The sequence below is a fragment of the Branchiostoma belcheri genome, unplaced genomic scaffold (assembly GCF_001625305.1).
Source record: "Branchiostoma belcheri isolate BF01 breed outbred unplaced genomic scaffold, Haploidv18h27 scaffold5, whole genome shotgun sequence".
Classification (NCBI taxonomy): Eukaryota; Metazoa; Chordata; class Leptocardii; order Amphioxiformes; family Branchiostomatidae; genus Branchiostoma; species Branchiostoma belcheri.
The window spans coordinates 2863179-2887727 of record NW_017804131.1 but is presented as its reverse complement, the minus strand read 5'-3'; the positions used below and the strand labels follow the sequence as shown (position 1 = coordinate 2887727).

Here is a 24549-nt window from a genome sequence, read left to right as displayed (position 1 = left end):
AGCGGCTGGCCCGACCATGTATGGCACCCACTTCCGCCCTCACCACATAAAAGGATATTCTCCAACTGGGTCGGGACAGCTGTAGTAAAAATTACCAACCAACGCTACTCTAACACTAACAGTGTATATGATACATACATTTTCTCATGCTCCATCAAGCCATTTATAAACACATTGTAATTTCTAGGTAAATGTTTAACAACTATCCACCCAGTCTTTTTTGCCTGTTATTATTGTTTTTTCACGTAGCATCTTACAAGTTCCTTGTACCAGATAGCAAATCAACACAATTTAGTTAGAACAGTCTGTACAGTTAGAATTAATTATTCTAATACTGGCGTTATGTCATACTGAAGGTCAGTGAAATACAAACAGCTTACAGAGCACAGTTGTTGAATGTGAGAAGTTTGAATTATGTGACCCCCTTTGGCAATCATGTGATGAGAGGGGAAGGTTTACCCTGCACTTGGCTTGAAACTTTGTGCACAGATAAAAGTCAGAAAATTCTGAGTATATAAAATGTCAACTATATTTAAGTCCCTTATGTTATACTACTAAAGTAGCAGCACCAGTTACATGTAGATAATGATCTCCAATGTTCTTTCATTAAGTTGAGGAATTGTTATTTTAATTCCACCATTGCCTACAAAGAAGTTAAACTCCCCATTAAATTAATGAGGGTAGGAATATCAAATACAAGGTCGATCTATATTTATTTATTATTTTTTACCTTTTCATTTTATCATATCAGTGTATACCCTTGCAATTTCCCGGCATGAATTTGCAAATAAAATGATATGTTCCTCACATTATTGCGATCAAGACTACAACTACGTACTACTAGTATGTACATGGCGTAAACAAAAACAGCGATCACTGGTATTGATTTTACGACCATAACTCCTCTACAAAATAAACAGAAAGGTTACGGCATGACCTTAAACTGGTCAGGGTTAGGTGAGCCAATGTCACTGCTAAATAAGGAAAGTACTAAATAACCGACAACAGGAGGGTCATGTCTGGGAGAATGTCAAGGAAAATGTCAGCATCAATAAATTATTCTCCAATCAAGTAAAATTCAGATTATATGAGAAATAGTTCGATTATATCTGAGAATTAGGTCAGCTATGACTATCACTGAGAATGTATTTAGGCAATAGGTAGAATGGTTATGCATAATAAGCCTGCATTTTGTGACCTAAGTTCTAGTGACATTTGTTACAAGCTGTAACTAAGTAAGGCTCTGTTCATGTTAACAACAGTAACATTTAGTAGATTTACATGTACTTGAGACTACAGTAAATGTCACTTTCGTACAGTTGCAGTACATCTTCTTAAATAGTCTAGTGTAGGCTCTTGTGTTTTTTGTTCATCTGTCCTGCTCTTTTCTCGGAACAATAGGCAGCCCAGATGTCAATTTCTGTCCCATTGTTGCGGTCCGATACCGACTCTTCTGCCATTTAAAACATCCTTTGTGGGGACGTCTGTTGATCGGAGAACTATTGTGTGGAGAAATGTTGTATTCAGATGTCCTGGAAACGGTCAGTGACAGCTTGGCCTAAGAGTAAGAGGTCAATATGTGTAATGGAATCTATTGAAGAGGACTGGATTTAAGCATATCTCTTCTGCATGTTCTTGCTCTCTGGTGATCACAGGCTCACCTAACCAACAGTGATATTTGCTTGTAATGGTAATAGTCTTATGTATTGTATTTGAACCTCAACACACTTTGGAAAGCGTTTCTTTTCTTGATTATATGATCTCTTGAGGATACAACTGACCAAATGGTATCAGAATGCAAGAAAATATATTGTTGTTTCGATAAATCAAAGATGCAAAGAGTAGCAAAAAGTTTAAGCTGCTTTACATTTACAAAATCGTGGCTTCATTCAGAAACAACATTATTGTTACAGTGATTGCTGTATTTTTTCATCATGACAGTTTAGAAGACCCACAGGATACTACCCAGTTCCTTCCTAGCAGGACATGTGCAGCTGCGTCTTTCCTGCACCACAACTGTCATTAATTGTCTATAACTGTCAGGAAGAATTAAGACATCCAAGGCCTTTGTTAGGTCAGGAGACTAAAGCTTGTACCAAAAAGGTTCTGCCTACTCAAGAGTGATTTATTTACCTTGACAAACAGATGATTTGTTTTAGGTTAATCTAATTATACCTTGCTAATCTGGATAAATTGCTTAATTTCATGCCCTATCAGTTTAATTTGTCTCTTGACCATTGGCTGTGTTTACAGTTAGATGACAAAGTCAATAGACTTGCCCCATAAAGAAAGGTTGCTTGGCTATGACTGAGCTACCATTTGGCTACTGTTTAACCTAACCCCTGGATCTATAACCAATATGAAACTGGTAGCACAGCTACTGAGCTTAAGGTTAAATTACAAAGTTACATATACTTTCAGACTCAAATACATTTACATGTGAAAAAAGTGTCTTTAAAATCCAGATTTTTGGCAATTGTCTATCCATCCATTTTTCTATGATGGTGCAAGAAAAAAGATGTCAATATATTTCCATGACAGGGAAATCTGGGATGAGTTTCTGAACTCCTAGTGGAATTGATGGCACTCACCATATAAAGCCACAGTAGAGTACAAACACACGGACTGCCCCAGGCCAACAATTTAGGTCAGGATATGCTGTTTTCTCATCATTTTTTTTGGGCAAGATGCAGATCTTTCTCACATTTATCAAACTAAAAGAAAACAGACTATATATACATTGTACATGATTTTATGAAAAAAGATAATACAACAAGCTGTTCGGTTTATTTTAGTATTATTAGCAAGTTTTGTTTGCAAGACATGTAGACTACTCCCTCGCCCCATTTCAATCATTATATCCACATGCCGACAAGTGTCTTATTCACACACGATTACAGGCTATGCAAAGGTTTTATATAATAGAGAAATTGCAGTCCACTTTTTCATTATCTGCTCGTTGACGTCATTTGTTGACATGAAATTGTTCCCCTTAAGTCAGGTATTATGTAATGGTACAAAATGTATCTTGGAAACAAAGATCCTTTTGTATGTTGTACCTTTCTACACTGCAAATCTTGTTATTTTTGCTCTGTATCAGTTACACTAGGGACAAAGGTACAATACTCACGTTCATAGGCTTTAAAACATATACTGTATTGAAAACTTGTAATTGTAAAATGCAATAATAGTATTATTTATGCACATTACTTTATAAAGTTTTAACTCTAACATGAAGAAACCTGGGGAAGGAGCCTTCTCTGCAACCATTACTTTAGTGTGTAATCTTTAGCCTGAAAATTGAATTATCCATAATGCCATGAGTAATGATCTTGCCTTCTGTGTCCTTCAGCTAGTCTGTAATTACATTACAGCATGGGGAAGTATTGTTTGACAGCAAATTGAATTTCCAGGCAAGTGTAATTGGGGCAAATGGCTGCTGACTCATGCAGGGTCAGGCAGTTTCCTGTCAATATACATGTACTTTAGGCGATGCAAGGAATATCAATGAACTAGATCATATATACTGTTGCAAGCAGGACTTGTACATGTAAGAAGTCAGGGCTCGAAATTCATTTTGGGTAATATATGCACTGGTGCATCCAAATTTTTTGGGTGCACCACATAAGTAGAATGTCAGCAAAGTGATGTTTCATTTCTAAATAAATGTATCATAACAATGATTTATTATTTTTTACCCTTTTATAAAAATATTAAGAATATACATATACTACTATACATTTAACATCTTTACATACATAAACTTACAAAAATATTTGGGTGCACTTGTGCCCCCACAGAAAAAAATTGGGTGCACAGCTCCAAATTTGGTGCACTAAGGTGCACATGCACCTAGTATTTTGAGCCCTGGAAGTACATGTATTTCATTGCTACAAAAACGACATTATAACATTTAATGTAAGTATAGAAAGCTGCTAGAGAGATTATATACTTGAGATTATAAACTTGCTGTTTGCTTTGTTGACACCTACACCAAATATCATTAAGATCCACCCACAACTTTTACCGGTATATATATTTAAAGTCATGCTGATATCCCACAAGCAAAGCCACAAACAAACAGAACCAAAAGCAACCTTCTTGGCAAATGCAAAAATCACCTGTATGCAAGATTGTGGCTGTTTCCATGTTTTCATTTGAATTGAATATAGATAATCAATAGAAAGTCTGAATTTTAAGTGTACATCATCAAACGTAAAATGTTGTTTCAGTAAGAACAGTTGAATAAACTGTAATTACATTCTTACACTGATAACAGGGACGATAACCTAATAAGGATACATGTACAACCAGGTTTGTGTACCGTATTGTGGCAACATTACCCTTTCATTTTAACTCCATTTTCCCTCCTCTGCACACATGAGTCAGACTCATTAGACAGCAAAGTATCTCTCATTACATCATTTCACCATTAGTGCCAGGTAGGTTCTACAAATTGACCACGGCTAAATTACTGTTACAGTTGATCTGTCATCCATTACCAACCCTGTGGGAAAAGCTGTACATTTTGCAAAACATTATTTACAAAGTACACAATTTTTGGGGGGCATTGGAATATAAATTTTGCATAATCAAATTTTGTATTTGTGCACAAGTTGGTTTTTAAGAATGCAAAAAAGTCTAAAAGTAATTTGATTTAAATATATTATAAAAATAATGTCTTTTTAAACCATAGTTCAGTAGGATATAGGCCATGGTTAAGCCTTACCCCAGACACAGGTGTTAAATATTAGCTGGGTCTGAAGAGACAAGAAAAACAAGCACCTTTCCAGGTGAATGAACACAAGCCCCAAAGGTAACTGTTAAGCAAATACCTGTCTGCCAATAGGTGTGTTTATCAGGGCTCCTGTTACACTTGGGCACCATAGACCTATGGACCATAGTTTTTATGTTACATTTGAACACACTAATGTTTTCTATCCTAGGCAAAAGTATAGAATACTATACATTTATGTTTTTAAAGCTAGTATTAGTAGTAATACTATTTTAAAGCAAGTTATTAATACTATCATTCTCAGGTTATCAATCTTTGGAAAAATGTTAAATTTGGTAGAAGTGTAAAATAGTTCTTGAAGATTAGCAGTGAGCAAGTATGAAATAATGTACGTAATACAATGTATAACGAAATATGCATGTCCAGGCCCCGTAGTACTGAATTATTCAATGCTGCCTGCTTTTGCAAATGTGCAAAGGTTACAATCTTGTCATCTCAAGGCCACTTGCTGAAATGTTCTTTCCCAGTGAAGGAATTTTGGCTGTTGTTCAGTGCTGATGGATTGGCTGCCTCCTAGGTTTCAGCTAGTGTCATATTGTAGTTGTCTAGAATCTCTACATTGAGACCAACATTGGTGTTTCTTTACCAGAGCTGGGCTAAACAGTCTGGCAGTTACAGTTGTGTACAGGGATCAGTCTGTCAGCACAATAGGTTCATTATGCCAACTACCCTCCAGCAGCTGGTCCCCTTGACTGTTCCCCGACAAACACGGGAGAAAGTACGCCACAACAATGGCGACTGTTGAGCCGCCGTCCCGCCCCGTTCTCAAGTGTTGTGTGTGGGAGCGAGTCAGACGCGTCACGATCATTGTTTGAGTAGGCCCGGGATAAGAGAGGGACATAGTTTTGCAGTGAGGTCAGAAATACAAATGTTGGGACAAAATATAACTTAGCTCACCCCACCCTATTCACATACTTCACTTGGTTATGCATATACACTAGTGTGCAAATATAGCAGTACAGTGTGTGCAATCAAAATTAGCTGAAGAAAATATTTTTATGCACTTCATTATAATTACATGTTCTTTTATATATCTTTTTATTAATTTTATATCTGTTTATTTGCTTGATTGTTTTGAAATTTATTTTACCACACTTCATATGTATATGTTTTTGCTGAAAGTTTTGTGTACAAATTAGTAACGTCTTGGTTTTGTCACTTATTTGCTAGACTTAAACTGATTGGAGAAGAGTAAAACACCAGCAGAGAGCTCAACGATGGCAGAGGAAGAAGGAAAGGGAGTTGAGGAGGTTCAGAAGCCGATGGAATTTGAAGGAATGGACTTTGGACAGGCACAATTCCAGGCAGGGTTTGGCCAGCCTGTGGATCCAGACCAAGTGGTGCCCATGATGGGGGACATGCCGGTGCCTGGGGAAATCAACGGTGGGACTGCTCTGGATTTCGGACAGGCACCAACAGTGGAAGGGATAGACATACCCAAAAGACCGGATGACCTACAGTTTGGGGACAGGCCGGGGGAGGTCCCGAGCTCGGAGCTGGTGACGGGAACACCTGTATGTTTGATACCTGACTGTGAGGAGTGTCCCTTCCACACGTCCCCCCGCCCGGCCGGAGCAGAGCAGACACCCTCTCCTGGAGCCTCGGACCAGCCCTCCAGCCTGGACCCCAACGCTAAACCTTTCGCACTTCTGGATCCAACTGCCAAACCGTTCGATCCACTCAAACCAACGCTGGACCCAAACTCACCCCCCTTCCAGCCCACAGCACCCATCTTTAACCCTGATGTGCCATCCTTTGACCCCAATGCAAAGCCATTTGACCCCAATGTAGCATCCTTTGACCCTTTGATACCCTTTCTGGACCCCAATGCTCCGGTCTTCGACCCTACAGCAAAACCTTTCGACCCAAATGCTAAACCCTTTGACCCAACTGCCCAGCCCTTTGTGCCTGAGGAGCTTGTGCCTGACCTGGGTCTGGAAAAACAGGCACCTGCCGAGGTGGCCTTTGGTCAGCTAGATGCAACAGGTGTCATCCAGGAGGAGAAAGAAAAGGGAGAAGGGAAGAAGAGGAAGAAAAAGAGAAAGAAGAGGAAGTCAGAAGGAGATGGAGGGATCTCGTCTGATTCACCGAGTACCCCTGAGCACCCCAAACCACCCCTCGGTGCTGAAGAGACAGAAGTGCCTTCTGATGTTCCCAAACTTGAAGATGGTGCAGGAGGCATGAAAGTTAATGGAGACGGGGTAGAGAAGCACGAAATCGAAGTGACAGAGAAGGGAGATGTAAATGATGTCTTGAAAGAAATACTAACAGAGTCGAAACGGCAAGAGGAAGTTGCTGCGCTCATGTCTCAGCCAAAAGTTGAAGATGTAGGCCCTGACGACATACAGGCTGAAATTGTAGATACCCCTCCACAAGAAAGTGGGGAAGGTCAACAACAGGCCTTCTTGTCAGAGCAGGCTACAATCGAAGCCTTGTTGGGGGCACGAGAAGAGCCGGAGGATTTGATGGAAGACGTGTCCCAGGAGGTAACAGGCAGTGAGGAGGTCTCCACACCTGGGGAGGCAGACTTGGAGGACTCCGTGCAGGACGCAGAAATCACGGAAACCTCGGATTTCGAGTTTGTGCCGGGTGAGGAGATGGAGGAAGAAGAAGCACCAAAGAGTCCACGGCAGGATGAGGTCAATGCAGAGGCAGCAGCAGCTCCAGAAGTTACAGAACAAAAGGAAGATCATGGCGATCTACCACCGAGTAAAGAGCCAATGCTAGTCATGGAAGTAGAAGAGAGGGAAACCATGGAGGTAACCGAGGTGCTGCCAACCGCTGAACAGCCTGTTGAAGACGTAGGTGTTACAGAAGGTCAACAGACGCCGCCGGCTGTGTATGATCCCTTTAATGAGCTAGCAGAGCAAGACCCTCTCATCGAGGAAGGGTTACCACCAGAACTGATGGAGCCATCCGTACAAACAGGCCCTCCTCCAACTGGGTTCCAGGATGCTGACTTCTTCTCAGATCTGGCAGTGAAGGAGCCTGAGGCAGAGATGCCACAGGAGGTTCCTGAGAGCCAAGGGGGTACCTCGGAGGTGGGGCCCCCTCCTCAGGAAGGTCCCTGGGGGGAGCCGGTAGCGGCAGCGGCACCTACTGATGACATCTGGGGGTTTGGTGTGCAGGGTATGGCCACAGCTGACAAGGTGGACACAGACACAGCCAGAATGCCCGAGGCCTCCACGTGGGACAGGGACTTCCAACAGCGCGGCATGCAGAGCTTTGCTTTCTCTGAGCAGGAGAGACCGCCACAGGCGCAGGGCTGGGACGCAGTTTTCCCCAGCGACGACCCACCGCTGGAACCCCTGATGGCACCACACCAGGCTCCCATCCTGGAGGAAGGTGCGGATGTGGCAGCTGTGGCAGGAGAACCCCAGCCGTTTGACGCAGTGTTCCCGCCAGACGAGCAACCCCCTGTCCCAATGGCTGACATCAGAGAGCCGACAATACCAGAGGAAGGGGAGAGCACTTCTGAAGAAACTCCCACAGAATCTGAACCAAGCCAGGCAGAACAACAACCAGAGGAGTCGGAGGGACCCGCCAGTGTGCCTGACTCACCTTCATCAGACATCCCGGCGATCACCGTGTCTGAGGTACCAAAGGTGGAGCCAGACGACGAGTTCCTAGTTAGCGTAGAAACTGCCAGTACAGGAGACATAGAGACAGTCGCCATGGAAGCTGAGGTGCCTGAGGCGGCACCCAACGATATCACTGATGAACAAATTGTTGCACCCCCGGACGTCATTGCTGATCAAGTCCAGGTCGAGGAGGCACGCCAGGCAGAGCAGGTCGCTCAGATGGCGGCCATGGCAGCGCAGCAGAAGTGGATGGAAGATGTAGAGCAGGTCGTCGTGGAAACGGGCAGGCTGGAGCAGGAAGTGGAGCAGATCGCCACGGATACGGCCAAGGCCACAGAAATGGTGGAAGAGGCGATGGAAAGTGTTGTGGAAGAGGAGACGAGAGTTGAGGCCGCCCAGGTAGCAACTGAGGTGTTAGAGAGAGCAGAAGACAAGGCCGGTGGGACAGAGGTTACAGCGGAGGCACCACCTGTACAAGTCGGTGTGGAAGCGGAGGAGAAAGTGCCTGAGCCAGAAGCTATGCAAGTGGAAGGTACATGACGTGTGGCCTCTGTGTGCGCTTAAACTTGAAACTACTTCGCTCCTGTAGCTGCCATGCTATTGTTTGTCCTAGCTGCATGAACAAGCCTGTATCCCAACCCCTCACCCCCTGCCAAGCGCTGCTCTCTGCCATAATATTCTGCAGCCTACTAACCTCCACATCATTAACAATGCTTGTATGTCCACAGCACGTGCCATATCTATTATGTTGTAACACCACCTTCTCATGCAAGCAGCTGTCTTTGGCAGTCATACAGAGTGCATTTTCATCGTAGTTTTATTACAAGGATATGAAGCATACTATAGTGAGTTACAATGTAGATAGGCTAGGTTTCTCAAGTGATGAGATTCAAGATCCAAGATTGCCCTTAAAAACAACTTTCTTGACAGATTTTTATGGATTCATTTTTTTCTATCATTTTTCTATCATATATAACATGTCATAAATATTTCTGTTACAAAACATTTTATTCAACTGTAATCCATGAATTTACACGAGTAAAGAAATACATGTACATATAGAGATTCATCATGTATTTCTACCTAGTCTTGTTTACCATGCATGCAGAGTTACTCAGTAGGAGTGCTGTGTATACATTGATTAGTGCCTGTACTTTACTGCAGCTTTGTAGTAATAGCTTGCATGTTATGCTACATGTGGCTTACAATGCTTCTAACTTCACTTCAACTTCATTTGCTTGTATTCATGTGCATCTCAGTTATATGCATGTACACTGTACTACTAAATAATAGACATGTAATAATATTGCCAATTCTCCCTACTAAAACCAGGCTAAAACACCAAATAAGGCACTAAATCAGTAAATGCATGCATTTTAATCGCTCCACATGGTCTGTGCCTTATATTATGTAAAAAGCAATGTAAAACTATCACTCATCTTTCAAATTTCTTTCTTTGCTATTTGCTTTTATAAATTGTACCAGGGAAAGAAAAATATGATGTTGATTTGGATCAAATGTCAAAAGAATTTTTAAGATTATTGTGTTGGTTCAGTCATGTATGTCTAACTATTAGATAAACATGTTACTGACGATGTCTTCATTGATTGTGTTAACAGCTGCTGTGCCTGTAGAGCCTGTGGTTAAAGAAGAGGTAAGATAAGATGTTTTTCCTTTCCCAACCCCATTTCTCTTTACTGTCCCCTTTCTTTGTTTAAAGTAAAAACCAATATGGCAGCAGCTCTATCGTGCAGTAAATCCAATGAGTTACTGAAATTACAAAGATAACTAAATTTTTATGTATGGTGCAGTCTACACTCTCAAATGTAAATGTGTATACGACATATAGTCTACTATGCTTAAAATGTTTATTAAATTTTCATTGAGACCAAGCACGCAAAATAGATTGATAGAAAATGGTGTAAAATTTTTAATCAATACATGTACTAATTTTGATATTTCACAACCCAACAATTATGTGCAGCTGGATAGTGCCAGTTCTCAAAAGATTGGTTGACCCAAATTTTGGTGCAGATTTGCCATGGATGAGCTAAAATGTTTCTGCTCCATTGCTACACAGTACTTAAATGACCTGTCTCTATTACACATGTCATTGAGCAATGATGTCAATTTTCTGCCTTACGCACATGGCAGTATTTTGATGGTGCCAGACAGTATAATATACAGTTGAATAGAGAGGGACTTAGTCTCTTGACCTGATCTAGGGCTTTTGATTCTTATATAATACAGTGTATGTTCTTGATTACTACATGTAGAAGGGAAACAGACAATAACACAAAATCATGTTGCATATGTGTGTACATTTACAGGTGAAAGAAGAAGCTCCAAAGGCAGAACCTGTGTAAGTGATATATTCTCAATTTTGCACAACGTACAAAACTGTATGTACAGTGAAGTGTTAAAATGTCAGCATTTAGAATATTATTCATCGTATGAGATTTAAGAGGGCCCCTGTGCCATTGATGTACTGAAAAATTCCATAGTTTTGCAGTACATGTACATGTATGCATGTACTACACGTATGCATGTACACATAGTTTAATGTCTGTAAATACATGTCCTGATGTTTCTTCAATATTGTCACACCATGGTGACTACCCTTGGGTCAGGGCAAGCTATTTTGATAAGTAAACTCCTCAGCGTAAAAATAGAAAGCATATAAATCCCATGCCAGGACTCTCAGTGTTTAACCTTCAACACTAGTTCTGTTGAGGTTATCTGACAATCATAAAGTTTTTTTATGAAGACAGCATTAGAAATGGGTAATTTTATTGAGATTTGTGAGATGTTTTGGGCATGTATTCTGCCATTGGGGACCCGAAACCTATGATACAATCTCTGTCATATCAGGAACATTCCCTCCCCACTGATAAATGTTCCTGGCCTGTTATCAGTTGTGTACTGGTTGCTCACATCCTGTGGGATGTTCCTCCTGTGGTACAAAAACATGTAGGCTTTACCACATCTAATCTAGCAGGGTTTTACAATCACTGCCTTACAGCCAGGGTGTAGTTTACTGTTATACAAACTTCAAAAGAAATACTGAGTGCTGTTTTGTAAAATGATAGATGATATTTTATTCAAATGTAAAATGTAAGCTCTTGACGTTAAGTCATCGTATATTTTCACAAAGGTCTTTTAAGGTCAACAGTATCATATCAGTGTACATGTTTTTATTGGCCAGTGGTAAATCTGCCACTATGAGTAGCAAATAATGATACTGCTCCCTTCCAAGGTCCATTGATACTAAAGTAACTACCGTAGAGAGGAAGATATAATAGATATAAGATGTAGGATATGATAGATATAAGATAGAATATCAACATTTGTAATGAAAATTTCAGGGCTCAGTAATACATACAAAATTTAAAACAAGGCATCTAGTTCTATAATCAATTACAACCAACCAATTGTTTGCAGAAGCTGGTAGGGTTCTTCAATCCCTTTTATGCACACTGACAATTAAACAATCAGAGGAAGACTTCTGATGAGTTGTACATGCTTCTAGTTCAGAAAAACTGTGTGTCTCTAGATTAAACCTCTTCTCCCCCATTCTACAGTGCTGAAGCAAAGCCTCCTGCGGAACCAAAGGCAGAAGAGAAGGTAAAGAAAGCCAAGCCTGCAGCGGGGGCAGCAGCCAAAGCCAAGACCACCGACAAGGCTGCGCCGAAGGGTAGACTTACAGGGAAAACTGATGCTGCAAAGCCTGCTGGGAAGGACGTCACCAAGCGACCCACCCCGCCATCATCTGTGTCAAAAGAAGCCCCTCCAGCCAAGAAGAAAGTTGGTGCTGTTGGGACGACTAAAACTTCGAAGCCTGCAGAACCAGCAAAAAAGCCGTCAGCTGTCTCGGAACCAAAAACCAAGAAGCCCACCAGGCCTACAACAGCTCCCTCTGCCAAGCCCACAAGTACTGCAGCCAGTAGAGCAGCAAAGCCTGCCAGTGCTCCAGCAAAGACGACAAAGGCGCCACCTAGTGGTGCAGTGCCCAAAACAAAAACAGACCGCAAACCTGGTGCAGCCCGTCCCAAACCTTTGGCAAAGGCTGCAGCAGCAGGGAGCAGTGCTGAGGAGCAAGCGTCGGTGGATTCAGTTGAAGTTGCTGTAGATGCAGCTGCAGCTCTTGGCGACCAGGTGACCCCGAAGCCTGCAGCCGCTGCTGCAAAGAAGCCTGCAGAGAAGAAGGCTGCCGTCCCGCCAAGGACCAGACCTGCGAGTGCTGCAGCACCGAAGGCAGAGCCAAAAACAACTGCCAAGAAGCCAGCCAGCACCCTGGGAACAAGAACAGCTGCTGCCAAAACTGGTGCAGCTGCAAGACCCTCATCAGCTACAGCAGCTGCAGCAAAGAAGGAACCAGCAAAGAAGCCAGACGCAACCACAAGGCTCGCATCTGCCAAAACAGCTACTGCTGAGAAGAAGCCTGGTGTGGGAGCTGCAAGAAGGCCTGCTTCGGCTACAACAGCTGCTGCCAAGAAAACAACAACAGGTGCAGCTTCAGCCTCAGCACCTGCCACAAAAACAGCTGCAGCTAGGAAGGTGGGTACCACAGGTGCTGCAGGAAAAGCAGACACCAAAGCAACACCAAGGGCACAGTCCGCAGCCGCAGCCAAGTCAGCTGCAGAGAAGAAGACACCAGCTACACCTGCGAGGGCAAAGTCTGCACCCGTAGCAGGTGCTGCAAAGGCAACCCCAAAAGCTGGGGCCAAGGCACCTGCCGACAAGACCGAAGGCTCCAGCAACACCTGCAGCCAAGGACGCAGTCATGAAGAATAAGGTCAAGACTCCCAGTGGGAAGGGAGCACCGACACCAGGCAGGACTCCAGGAAGAGCCATGCAGGTAATCATTTTTGGCAAGAAAAATGGTAATAACAATTAATCTTCCCTTTCAATAATCTTAAGATTCCTGATTATTTTGAGATGTATCATCCGACACATTGTCTGAGAAATTGGGATAGTTGTAAACATGGAAGATGTGACTGATTTTGATGCATTGTTTTTCTTTGACAGCCCTTTGAGCAGTACATCAGTAGAGAGGCTGTGGCAGAGGGGTTGAAGAAAGGAGACTTCATTAAGGGTGCCTTGAGAATTAATGCCAGGAACTTTGAAGATGCCTACGTTCCTGCTCCAGTAAGTAGCATGAGACTTACACCTCACAACCATTGAAATCTGATCAAGATATGTCAAACTTTGATACAATACAGTACATTTGGTTGTATATGTATTGCAATTATACAAGATATGCTAAAAGGCAACTGAGACTAAATCTAAAGTAAGTATGTGTGTATGTATGACTTGATGTACATGTACTACAGAACAGTTTTCAACCTAATTTGTGATTTCTTAAGACAAGTTGTCTACATTTTGACGCATACATCAAGACCTAATAGTTTCTCATGATCACTATCCTCAGTACTTGTCTTACAAGGTGCAAACAAATGGCGTTCATGTATAACATACATTTAGAAAATAGTGTACAGTCGTTTGTTACAAAATGTCTAGGCATAATTTGTGTAGAGTGATATGTTTGTTGTTCCCTGTCTACAGGATGGAATGTCAGATCTGTGCATCCCTGGTCTCCATGCCCGTAACAGAGCCCTGAACGGGGACATTGTGGTACTAAAGGTGCTGCCTAGGTCTGAGTGGAGGGTAAGTGGACATAGACTAACTTTGAACAACATAGACGTACCTGTATTTACTCTGTATCCATGAAAGTAATAATTGTTATTAGAGACCCAAGAAGTGGCAACGGATCCAATGCTATCAAGAAACAGAACTATCAAAACATTGGTTAAGGCCCTATTATTCCTGAGAAAATTGCTTTTCCAAAATGTGAAAAGTAGTATAATTTACTATAAAGCATTAGATAAACGTGTCCATTTTTGTACATGAGTTGTCAGTGGATTATGTTTTGAGTCTGCTCCCATACATTAATGATACACTCTTAAATCATTTGCCCACATGGCTGTCCTATGACACATTATGTGTGGACCATGAGGTCTCATATTTGGTGCTTCAGTCATTACGTCTGGTATGCCTGGATTGTCAAACACTCCAAAACTGCAACAACTCCATCCACATGTCTCCTCTTGTCACTGTCTGGAAATGAGTGGCCACCTGCACACTCCCAAAGGAAGAACTTGAGTTAGGCACATGTGTAGACAAATGCAGCAGCTTACCATGAACACTCTCAAAAACTCACGGGGGAGCTTGACTTAAAATTGTTTATATGAACTCTTGCTAGTTTGGCTGTATGAAGGGGGGGTAAGATTATCACTCATTTTGCAGTTTTGCAGGACAATCCAACATTTTTTTTAAAACCCAACGTGTTTGTGACATTACAAAAAGTGTGTTTGAATTACAACATTGGTTATTGTGTATTTACTGGGTCTATATATATTAGTACATGTATAGAAATAAATAGAAATTGTGAAGAAACTTCGGCAACTTGAACAATTGATAGTAGACATTTTTATGTATAATTATTTGTCTCTTAGACTACTAACTTGCAGCATTTGGTACACTCTTGTTTCAGGTGTTACAACAGGAATATGACCTGTTCAAAAGTCTAAAGACAGCTGCAACAGCTGAAGGTGCTAGTCCAGTCACACAGCTGACAGAAGGCATGAAGCAGTTAGCACTCCACACACCTGAACCTGCAGGTGCCCGGGCAGCTGCAGACACCACCGCTGGACCTCAGTCTCCACTTACAGAAGGCAGCGGGGACGCCGCTTCTTCCAGTGGTACTGCTGAGTCCACCAAGGAGAGCGGCTCCTCAAAGTCATCGGAAAAAGGACCCGAAGAGAAGAACGATAGAAAAAAGAAAGACGCTGTTGGGAAGGAGAAAAGTGCAGGGGCGAAAACTCCCACCAGAGGAGCGGCGGCGAAGGGTGCAGGAGCGAGGACTCCCGCTAGAACTCCGGATAGACAGGCTGGGAGATTGAAACCTGGGGAACAAACAACACCTAAAGGTTAGTAGCACAATATGTATGTCATAGTAGAGTCGGTTGGAATTCAGGAATCTTGGATTGTCCTAGGACAGTTTGGTGTTAACGATAATCCTTGATTGTCAAGTCACTACTGTGACATATATACTTGCTATGTCCTCAAATTTATATCAGTGACAACGCCTGAGACAATTGATAATATGAGAAGTATTGTAAGTCATCTTGTAAACTACTGTGTGCTGTCTTCATATATTTTGAAAACTTTGTTCTGGAAATGCTTTTGTTAGTGTTGTATTTTATTATAAGTGTTCATTAACTCACATGCTTTACCTTTTTAGGGAGACAACCTCCCAAACCAGGGTCTGCTAAAAAGACACCCAAGCCAGCAGAGAAACCAGGTATCGACCCCACCACAGTTCCTGAACAATTCCTGCAGAAAACTGCCAAGGTGAGCTAAGTTAATATGTTAAATAACATCAAATATAGCAGGACAAAGTGTTCAAAACCATGGGATTCTAGAGTTTACTTAGTTGGGATGAAGAGAACTTGATACCATATTTGAGTGTTACCAACATGTTCTAGATTTGTGAGTCACTTTGTAGAGTTGAAGTCTAGAGGAAAGTTTTGGAACTGTACCAAAATGGGAAGTTTGACATTCTTGGCCGTGTCCCAAACTTTGGAAGACATGACCAGTGGGGAGTGAAGTGAATATGTCAAAACAATTTATAGAGGTACTAAGTGATGAACTGTGTGTGGTTCAGCCGTACTTAGTCTAGATTTATTCATTTGAAACATATGAGTTGCAAATTCATGCACTTTACATACATCAGTGTCTTGTCATCTTTCTTTGCATCTGTCTCATGCTTTGCTTATGACTATACTTTGTAGTCATACTATGAAACCTTTTACCCTTTCAATGGTGTTGTATTATATAACTTGTATTTAAAGCAGTCTTTTTGTTACTCTAGGATTGCTGTGTATGATTCCAATCGTTCTATGAAAAAAATGTGTGTTGAGAAATTTGAGGCCTTGTATACTTCACAAGCCCTGGTACTGTTGCTGTAATGTTGTCCCTAATCTATCCACCTGTAGGTAGTTTACATCTACGAGAAGAAACATTCCAGAGCCTGTACAGGCCACCTGAAGAAACTGGATGACAAGGTGATCATTATATATGATAGTTTTCATAGGCTTCCTGTAATTTTCCTAAATATGCCATGTGTTAAGGTTATCAATATATAAATTCCATGCAAAAAATAAAAAAGCAAATGAGAACATATGGTGCCATATACCATTCTTCAGATATACTGTAAATCATGATGTTTTTGCAGTACTTGTATATTTGCAGCTTCTGCAGTCACTTCTGTACCGCAAATTTATTCTAACCATGAATCGCCCACTTTCTTTCTTCTGCACCTGCCGCCACCGTGAACATAAAGTTCTGCAAACATGTCCATTTTTCTTAGACCGCAAAATTTTGTTACTGCAAATATAAAGTGATTTACAGTACACAACCACACAATGCTGAAGTGTTTTTGTGTATCTGCCAGGACAAGGAGAAGGTGCTGTTTTCCCCCATGGACCACCGTCTGCCCAGGTTAAAGGTCCCGCTGGAGGACTGTCCTCCGAGGTTCAAGGAACGACCAGACGACCACGCCAAATTCCTCTTCATCGCCAGAATAACAGACTGGAAGGAAGACTCCGGCTTTGCCGAAGCGTAAGTTCCTCATAGTTTTTCACGGTATGATACAGAACAAAGAATAAAGTGTTCACCATCTTGCATGATACGAGGTTTATACACACTAAATTTACATTAGATAAATTAGATGCATAACAAAGAAGACCACAAAGATGTGTATGTAGTCTTGCATTTCACTCCACGTCTTTGATATAAAAGGGTTTGTGTACTTTTTGTGACTGGTACCCATATGGTAATGCATACAGGAGGTTAGCAAAGAGCCTTGGAGAAGCTGGACAGATAGAGCCTGAGACAGAAGGGTTACTGGTGGAGAATGGAGTGGACTTCTCAGAGTTCAGCGAAGTGGTACGTCATCTACCCCCATGTAGACCCATGTTTGTACAATGTTACACTTTTATGTAGCTGGGCTTCACAGATACTCTTTTAAATTGTTACAGCATTGAGTGAGGATATTTTGCTTTTCTAATGCAATTTTCTAATGCAAACTAACTGAAAATAGTACAAGTCACAACATTCAAAAGAGTTTTCTGTTCCCTCTATAGGTTCTACAGTGCCTGCCTCAAGATTTACCATGGTCCATTCCAGCTGTAAGTTACACTTACTCTTCTTGCTACTGTTGCATTGGTAATCAATTTTTCCACTTTTCATATGTCTTAAATTCAAACGTTCAACACAGTTCTGTTATCATGTTATATACCAATATTGGCTGCTGTTCCATTTTGACCTGCTAGGAGGAGTTTGAGAACAGGAGGGACCTGAGACTGGACTGTATCTTCACTATTGACCCTGCCACAGCCAGGGACCTGGACGACGCTGTGTCCTGTAACAAACTTGACGACGGTTGGTTACTGAGAAACCTTACAGTTTTTACTATATATAGACATTGCTTGGATGAAATGTCAAATTTCAAGAATATTCATACAGTACTGCAGTTAATTACATTCAACTCTGGAATTACACATGTATTATCATTCTAATTCTATGTATTAAAAGTAAAGTCTTGTAAAAATATCAACAGCTACTATCCTGCACATACTGTGTGTTATATATTTGACCATCTGAAATTTTCATCAGAAAATGTTCTAAGGTTTCAAAAGTTATATTTAAGGCTTATGTTGTGTCTGACTGCTATCATCTACATGTGTCTGTTGTGCTGTATTGAAGCAATAGTTGTAAAGATGATAATTTTGTTTTGCAGGTACGTACGAGGTGGGAGTTCACATAGCAGATGTGAGTTACTTCATCCAGGAGAACACAGCCCTGGACCTGACAGCAGCGTGCAGGGCTACCAGTGTGTACCTGGTACAGAAGGTGGGTCAGGCCTGCCTGTGTAGGGTAGGAGAATACTACTGGCGTTCATGGAATAGACGTATGATTGACTGCTCTGCAGCCGGCTGATGATGATGATGATCAGAGCATTGAAATCAAAATGACCTTAATAGTGCAAAAATGTAATTGCAAGTACACAGATATATTTAAGAAGTATTGCATCATGTATCTGCAGGTCCAACGTCAAGCGGGTCAACTATAAATGAGAGTGCCTTTGTCTGAATAAAATTTGTCCAAATATTGTTTGAAGTACCTGGCCAGTAGGGAACCATAGACTTTCATCATCTTGTTTAAGAACATCTCATACTGACAATGGTCTGTGTTTGTATCTGCAGGTGATTCCCATGCTGCCCCGTCTACTTTGTGAACAGCTATGCAGCCTGAACCCTGCAGAGGTACGGTTGTCTCATGTTTGGATAGATGAAATATTTCCTTCAAATGTGATGTATTTTACAAATGTAGTGTAAACTGGTTTTCTCGTGTGTATAAATGTACATATCTATACAGTTGTAAATGCTCTTCCTTTGCTTGAAACAGACACCAATATTATACTGCCTTCTTGTCTGTTTTGCCCTGTTGACTACAGGAGCGTTTGGCGTTCTCTGTGATCTGGAAGTTGACAGAGACAGGAGACGTGCTGGATGAGTGGTTCGGCCGGACCATTATTCGTTCCTGTGTGAAACTGAGCTATGACCACGCCCAGAGTATCATCGACCATCCTGACCAGCCCCCTACACAGGACCAGCTGCCTCCCATCTCTGATGGACACTCTATACAGGAGGTGGCAGACAGGGTTCTCAACTTGTACAAGGTGTGTTTATCATCTACTATCATTCTACTACATTTGTATGTTTTTGTCTTTTTCAATAAAACCTGTCTGCAAGAAACACTATACAAACACAGCACATTTTAATTTTATGAGACATTGAGGGAGTGCTGGGAGATGCGACTATGTGTGTGTGTGTTAACGTATAGTTGAAGTAAATAAACTGTTGCGTGCCTTTTACAGATCTCTCAGAACCTGAGGAAGAAGAGATTTGATGGTGGAGCTCTGAGGTTGGATCAGGTAGGAAGTGTATTTATGTTCTGTCATTTATATGCAATGTTACTTGGCTGGTATGACAAAGTACATAAGATATAATCCTTTTCTATGCATTAGCCACTTTCTATTTTTCTCTTTCAATATGAATCAAATCAAATAATATTAACTTTATTCCTTCAATTTACAACATTCATTCAAAGTTATAAACTAGAAATTTGCTTCTCAGTTAAAGATGTGCAGTTCTAATCATAGTCTCTTTGTCTCTTTTCTTTTTTCCTTCTTTGCAGCCCAAACTGGCCTTCTCCCTGGACTCTGAATCAGGACTGCCCAACGGCTGCTCTGTGTACCAGATCAAAGACAGCAACAGGTGAGCGACAAGAATTGTTTCTGAAGGGTCGTCTAACTCTCTCTAAAGTACAGTTATAGTCAGTTCTGTCCAATTTGTATATACTATAATGTAGCATCAGTGCTTGCTATCAGTTGCATTGTTGAGTTGTAAAACTGTAATTCATCTTTGCAAATTCAACAGCAAAACAACTAACATTGAACTTGATTATATTACTAGTACACAATGCTACAAAGTCACTAAGAGTCTTCCTAATCCCTATGTCTAACAGACTGATAGAAGAGTTCATGCTGCTGGCCAACATGGCGGTGGCTCACAAGATCCACCAAGCATTCCCAGAGCGAGCGGTCCTGCGCCGCCACCCCCCTCCCCAGCCCAAGATGGTGGAGGACCTGGTGAAGACCTGCGGTACCATGGGGATCAACCTGGACGTCAGCAGCTCTGGGGCGCTGCATGTGAGTCAGCTCTCTCTCGCTATCTGGTTTATCGTCTGTTGTTCCCCGTAATGAGGCTTAGACGTGCTTGCACACATGCTGGGGCTAGATGGTATCTCGCCATTTGCCTCTGTCATGTGGTTCTTGGCCACAGCAAATTTCAATACCACTGTGGGTTAGAGTCTCAGCAACTTTTTTTGGGCATATGATAATTACCTGGATGTCTAACCTTCGTCAAATACTCCTAAGAGATTATGTATTGTTTGCCAAGAAAGTGAGATACATTCCTGAGAATTCTTCTTGAATTCTGAAATCTTATTTTTTCTTGATGTTATTTATCACTTTGGAAAGATGATATCGACTTGCTTTAATTAATGGTGTAATTTTCAGCAATCCATTGCTCGATACATTGGAGATGATATGGAGACTCAGGCCACTTTCTACATCCTGACTGCCATGGCATCCAAACCTATGCAGGTCAGACTACAGTTCCATGTTTCAAACATACATTGTACAAGATGTGGATGCTGCCAGTTACTTGTAATCTAATTGTCTACAGTTTTCTTTTTTTATTATTTGCTTTAACTATACACATAAATATACATACAGACATAATGGGAATATATTACATACATAATGGAGGAGTAAAATTCAGAGGTAATCAAATACATCTCACAAATTAGTCAGTAAATTGAATTGACAATAAATTGAAAACATAGATGAAAACATAATCAAAACAAAGCACAGAACCAAAATCATGCTGGTGTTTCTAATCTAATACAAATCTTATTGGGTTTTTAAAGTTGTTTTTTTTTCTGGATATTTCACAGCTTGCGAAGTACTTCTGCAGTGGCTGTGTCCCAGAAGAGGGTCTGTACCGTCACTATGCCCTGAACGTGCCTCTGTACACACACTTCACCTCACCCATCAGGAGATACGCTGATGTACTGGTACACAGGCTGCTAGGGGCATGTCTGGGTAAGTTCTGTGACCTGTAAATTTCATCAGCAGGCCTCGAAATTAACTTTTCTTCGTATTGTCCCAGCAATGTCCCAAAAATAAATTTCTATGTCAATGATGACATGCTTGTCTGTATGACAACCCCAGGTTGTGCTCCAGCCGTGGAGAAGTCTGCTGAGGAGTTACAGGGTATGACAGACCACTGCAACGACAGGAAGGATGCCTCCAAAAGGGTTCAGGAGGCCAGTGCAGACATGTTCTTTGCCTCTTTTGTCAAGGTCAGTGACCCAGTTGTATCTGTGTGTAAAAAAAAGTTATAGTTCTTAGTAGCAAATGTGCAGTTCTTGGCACTTTGGCAACACCAAATCCATGAAGTGTCCTCATCACAGATTAGTGAGAGGTCCAGTGGTGACTCTCCACAGCACAATGTGGAAAGTCATGTAAAGTGCTGAAGGGCACAACGTCAGGCATGTCAGAGGATAGAACCCAGGACTTCTAGGTTCTGAGCCAGCCGCTTTGACTATTATGCCAGAGTGCCATGATTGTGTGGTGTATAGTGTGGATTTTTTGTCATATTTATCAAGCTGTCCAATCTTGAAGAACTACGGTATACATGTAAATGCTGATCTCTTCAGGAGTGTGGTCCCCTGGAGGAGGATGGAATGGTGATGGGGGTACTGGACCAGGCAGTGGACGTACTGGTGTGGAGACTGGGAGTCGTCAAAAGGGCGTACTGCAACGTGAGTACTCATTATTGTCAATATGAATGTATTTTCAAACTGTAGAATTACTGATATAAGTAAACAATTTTCATGGCTATGTGCACAATCATTGGAAGTCATCTTTAGATAGCAGATTTGATATGATTGGTTGATGGTGTTAACCTTTGACCCACAGGCCATCCCCTTGAAGAGCTATGACTTTGAGAAGGTCAACGGTCGTCCCCAGTTGACCTTGACCTGGGCAGAAGACCCAGAACACCCCGAGCCGGCCACACAGGTCCTGACGTACTTCAGTAGAGTACAGGTCACCCTCAGTGCCGGCGATCAACCTCTCAAGTACAACGTGAGTATTTAGTAGTTAAGCTGTTCAACATGCACAGCCAGGGCAGCCCAAGTAGCCTGTGGCTGTTACAAGGGGCTAGCCTTGTAGATGTAGTTCCCTGTAACCACGCATATGTGTAGATAGGTAAATATTGTACATTTGGGAATGCATCTATAGCAGTGACACCTGTGCTGCAATGCAATGTGAACCAGTGAGAATTGCACTACTGAGGAAGGTGACAGACGGTCACCGAAATGTCGGATGAATAAAAGACCTGTGACTTACCAACTTGATGAAACTATTAATGGAAAGAGCTAGCCCTGCTGATAAGACATTGCAATAACATATAACATGGGCAGCTTGAACAGTGTATAACATTATTCCATCATTGTAGCCCATATAAGTAAATGCATTGTAAATCCTGTAACATTGTTGTGTTATTCTTGTGTTTAATTTGTAGTGAACCTCAGATTTTCTCTCTGAAGAAGTTTAACATTTTGTTTTTGTCCTTTCACACAGGCTTTGCTCAAGAGGCCTTAGACAACCAGGCCAGCAGGCATCATGGGAAATGTGAACAGGTAGTCCGCCATCTTGACAGAAAAAATTCATGCCACAATTTTTTTTCATGGGATGGAATGTGGTATGCTCCTTGGTTTTTACAGATTGAAGAAAAAATAATCAACTTGAAAAATAAAAAAATAGCAGCAAAACTATGGTATTGTCAAAGAGTACCTAACAAATGTAGAACTAAGAGGTTTTTCCTACTATAGAAATTGTTTGCTGTTGGAAGAAATACATTGCTACAATGATATATAATAGATGTGTACTGACTTTTCTCGAAGAGACTTGAATATTTGCGACATTTCCTAGGAATGATAATTGTACTAGCAGTTTAAGCAGAAGTGAATTGAATATCTAACTTTATTCTAAGTAGCTGAAATCTGTCTTTGATACTCTGAAACTATTATAATACTCTGAGAAACAAGGAGGAGAACATTGTGAGCAAATGCACTGTAGTGAAGTAGAAAAAGGTTTGACAGAATTATCCAATGGTACTTACTGTTTGGCCAAATATTTCTGGCAACAAGGCACTATATCTGTATTAACTGGTTTGTTTTTTGTTATCGCTTATATAATAGAGGAATTTTGTATTTCAAGAAAATTGTGTCTTTGGTCAGATTGGGGCAATTTAAGAAGAATTAAGGCAGCTGCACTAACACCTAACACTGCACCTACAGTTACAAAGAATCGTAGGCTGGATGTTATGGCTGTAGTGGTATTGGATATAACCTTGTACAAGAGTGCCATATGCTTTATTTGCTCGTTTTCTTGGTGCTATATAGAGTTCAACTAACACTAGCAGTTGTGAATGATTAAATTACACGCATGTTGCACTGATTCCATAATATTTTGTAGGGTTTAACCATGAGTGCTGTCATACATCATGTAGAGCTGGTGTGATTGTAATTTTGGACTAAGCTGCAGTCACTGTTGTTTGATACCTAGACGCTTGTCGCAATTTGCTTCGAAAGATTTTGCTGTCAAGCACTTTGTCTAATAATGAGCTTTTCCATGTCTTCATATTGTGGTTGTGTGTGGAAAGTGTTTCTAAATTTTTTCATTAACGCCAAAGGTTTGCAATGGAATGAAACCAGAAAATATCCATCGAAATGGGTCATCAAAATAGTCTGAAGTTGTCTGTGTCTGATGGAGTTTTCTGTAAGAATGCACCTTCTTGTCATGGGTATAGTTTCATTTTATGCCACATTGCAGTTTGTGCTAAAATCAATGCATCACCACGTTAGTATTTTCACTATGATGTTGCTATAGCAAGCTTAACATTTGTTGCAAAAGACACTTGTTTTGAGTACCGTGTAAAATTTTCAGTGTGTGTTGATCAAATTAACAGCTTAAAATATCTGTGCTGAAGCATTTATGCATGTATGCTGCATTTCAAACATTTTATTTTTCAATCACAACATTTGAGTGAATCGTTGCTATCAAAAATAATTTTTCTTTCTAATGCCGTTTGGATAGTTACTATACACCAGACAAAAAGGATTTCTAACCATGCCTAATAGATACTTGAATATCTCTAATGTTTGATATGATGATTGTCCAGCCTACAATGTAGTGATTTATTTTTGCTAACTTACCAGCTGCCTTGGTCATCCCTTTGCTGCTCACCTCTGATATATCAATGTGCCAAGTGTGGAAGTTTTTGGAAGCAAATTTGTGGAATTTGGAACAGCAAAAATTGTAGCTGTCATTACTTGTGGGTGAATTTGAACGTGTACTCTTTGGAGAGACAGACAAGAAAATGGAATAAAAGATGCAGATTTGCTGATTAGTAA

General features: G+C 41.2%; 4 protein-coding genes across 4 annotated transcripts in view; 3 read left to right on the top strand and 1 right to left on the bottom strand.

Annotated features, from left to right (window-relative positions):
* The window catches only part of LOC109479765 (lysophospholipid acyltransferase 5-like), an 18830-nt gene extending 6638 nt beyond the window's left edge, over window positions 1–12192 (top strand). Inside the window, exons 14-16 of the mRNA XM_019781758.1 lie at window positions 9996–10030; window positions 10707–10738; window positions 11958–12192. The gene's annotated coding sequence lies outside the window, so the exon portion shown is untranslated. The remainder of the gene's footprint in view (window positions 1–9995; window positions 10031–10706; window positions 10739–11957) is intronic.
* LOC109479811 lies at window positions 5970–6764 on the bottom strand (the record flags this gene model as incomplete). Its single annotated transcript, XM_019781830.1, has 1 exon — window positions 5970–6764. A coding segment is annotated over one exon (717 nt), but the record flags the coding sequence as incomplete, so codon positions are not given.
* Window positions 6976–13066, top strand: LOC109479651 (calphotin-like). Its single transcript, XM_019781638.1, has 5 exons — window positions 6976–8908; window positions 9996–10030; window positions 10707–10738; window positions 11958–12822; window positions 12920–13066. The coding sequence occupies exons 1-5, from the start codon at window positions 6976–6978 to the stop codon at window positions 13064–13066; spliced, it is 3012 nt and encodes a 1003-aa protein (XP_019637197.1).
* On the top strand, window positions 12774–24549 carry LOC109479761 (DIS3-like exonuclease 2). The gene is made up of 22 exons (XM_019781753.1): window positions 12774–13234; window positions 13405–13524; window positions 13942–14043; window positions 14930–15365; window positions 15680–15789; window positions 16434–16502; window positions 16892–17058; window positions 17286–17385; window positions 17583–17627; window positions 17772–17880; window positions 18239–18351; window positions 18705–18764; window positions 18956–19180; window positions 19379–19435; window positions 19699–19778; window positions 20029–20212; window positions 20582–20668; window positions 21022–21169; window positions 21299–21429; window positions 21787–21891; window positions 22049–22216; window positions 22715–24549. The coding sequence occupies exons 1-22, from the start codon at window positions 13160–13162 to the stop codon at window positions 22733–22735; spliced, it is 2712 nt and encodes a 903-aa protein (XP_019637312.1). The 5' UTR covers window positions 12774–13159; the 3' UTR covers window positions 22736–24549.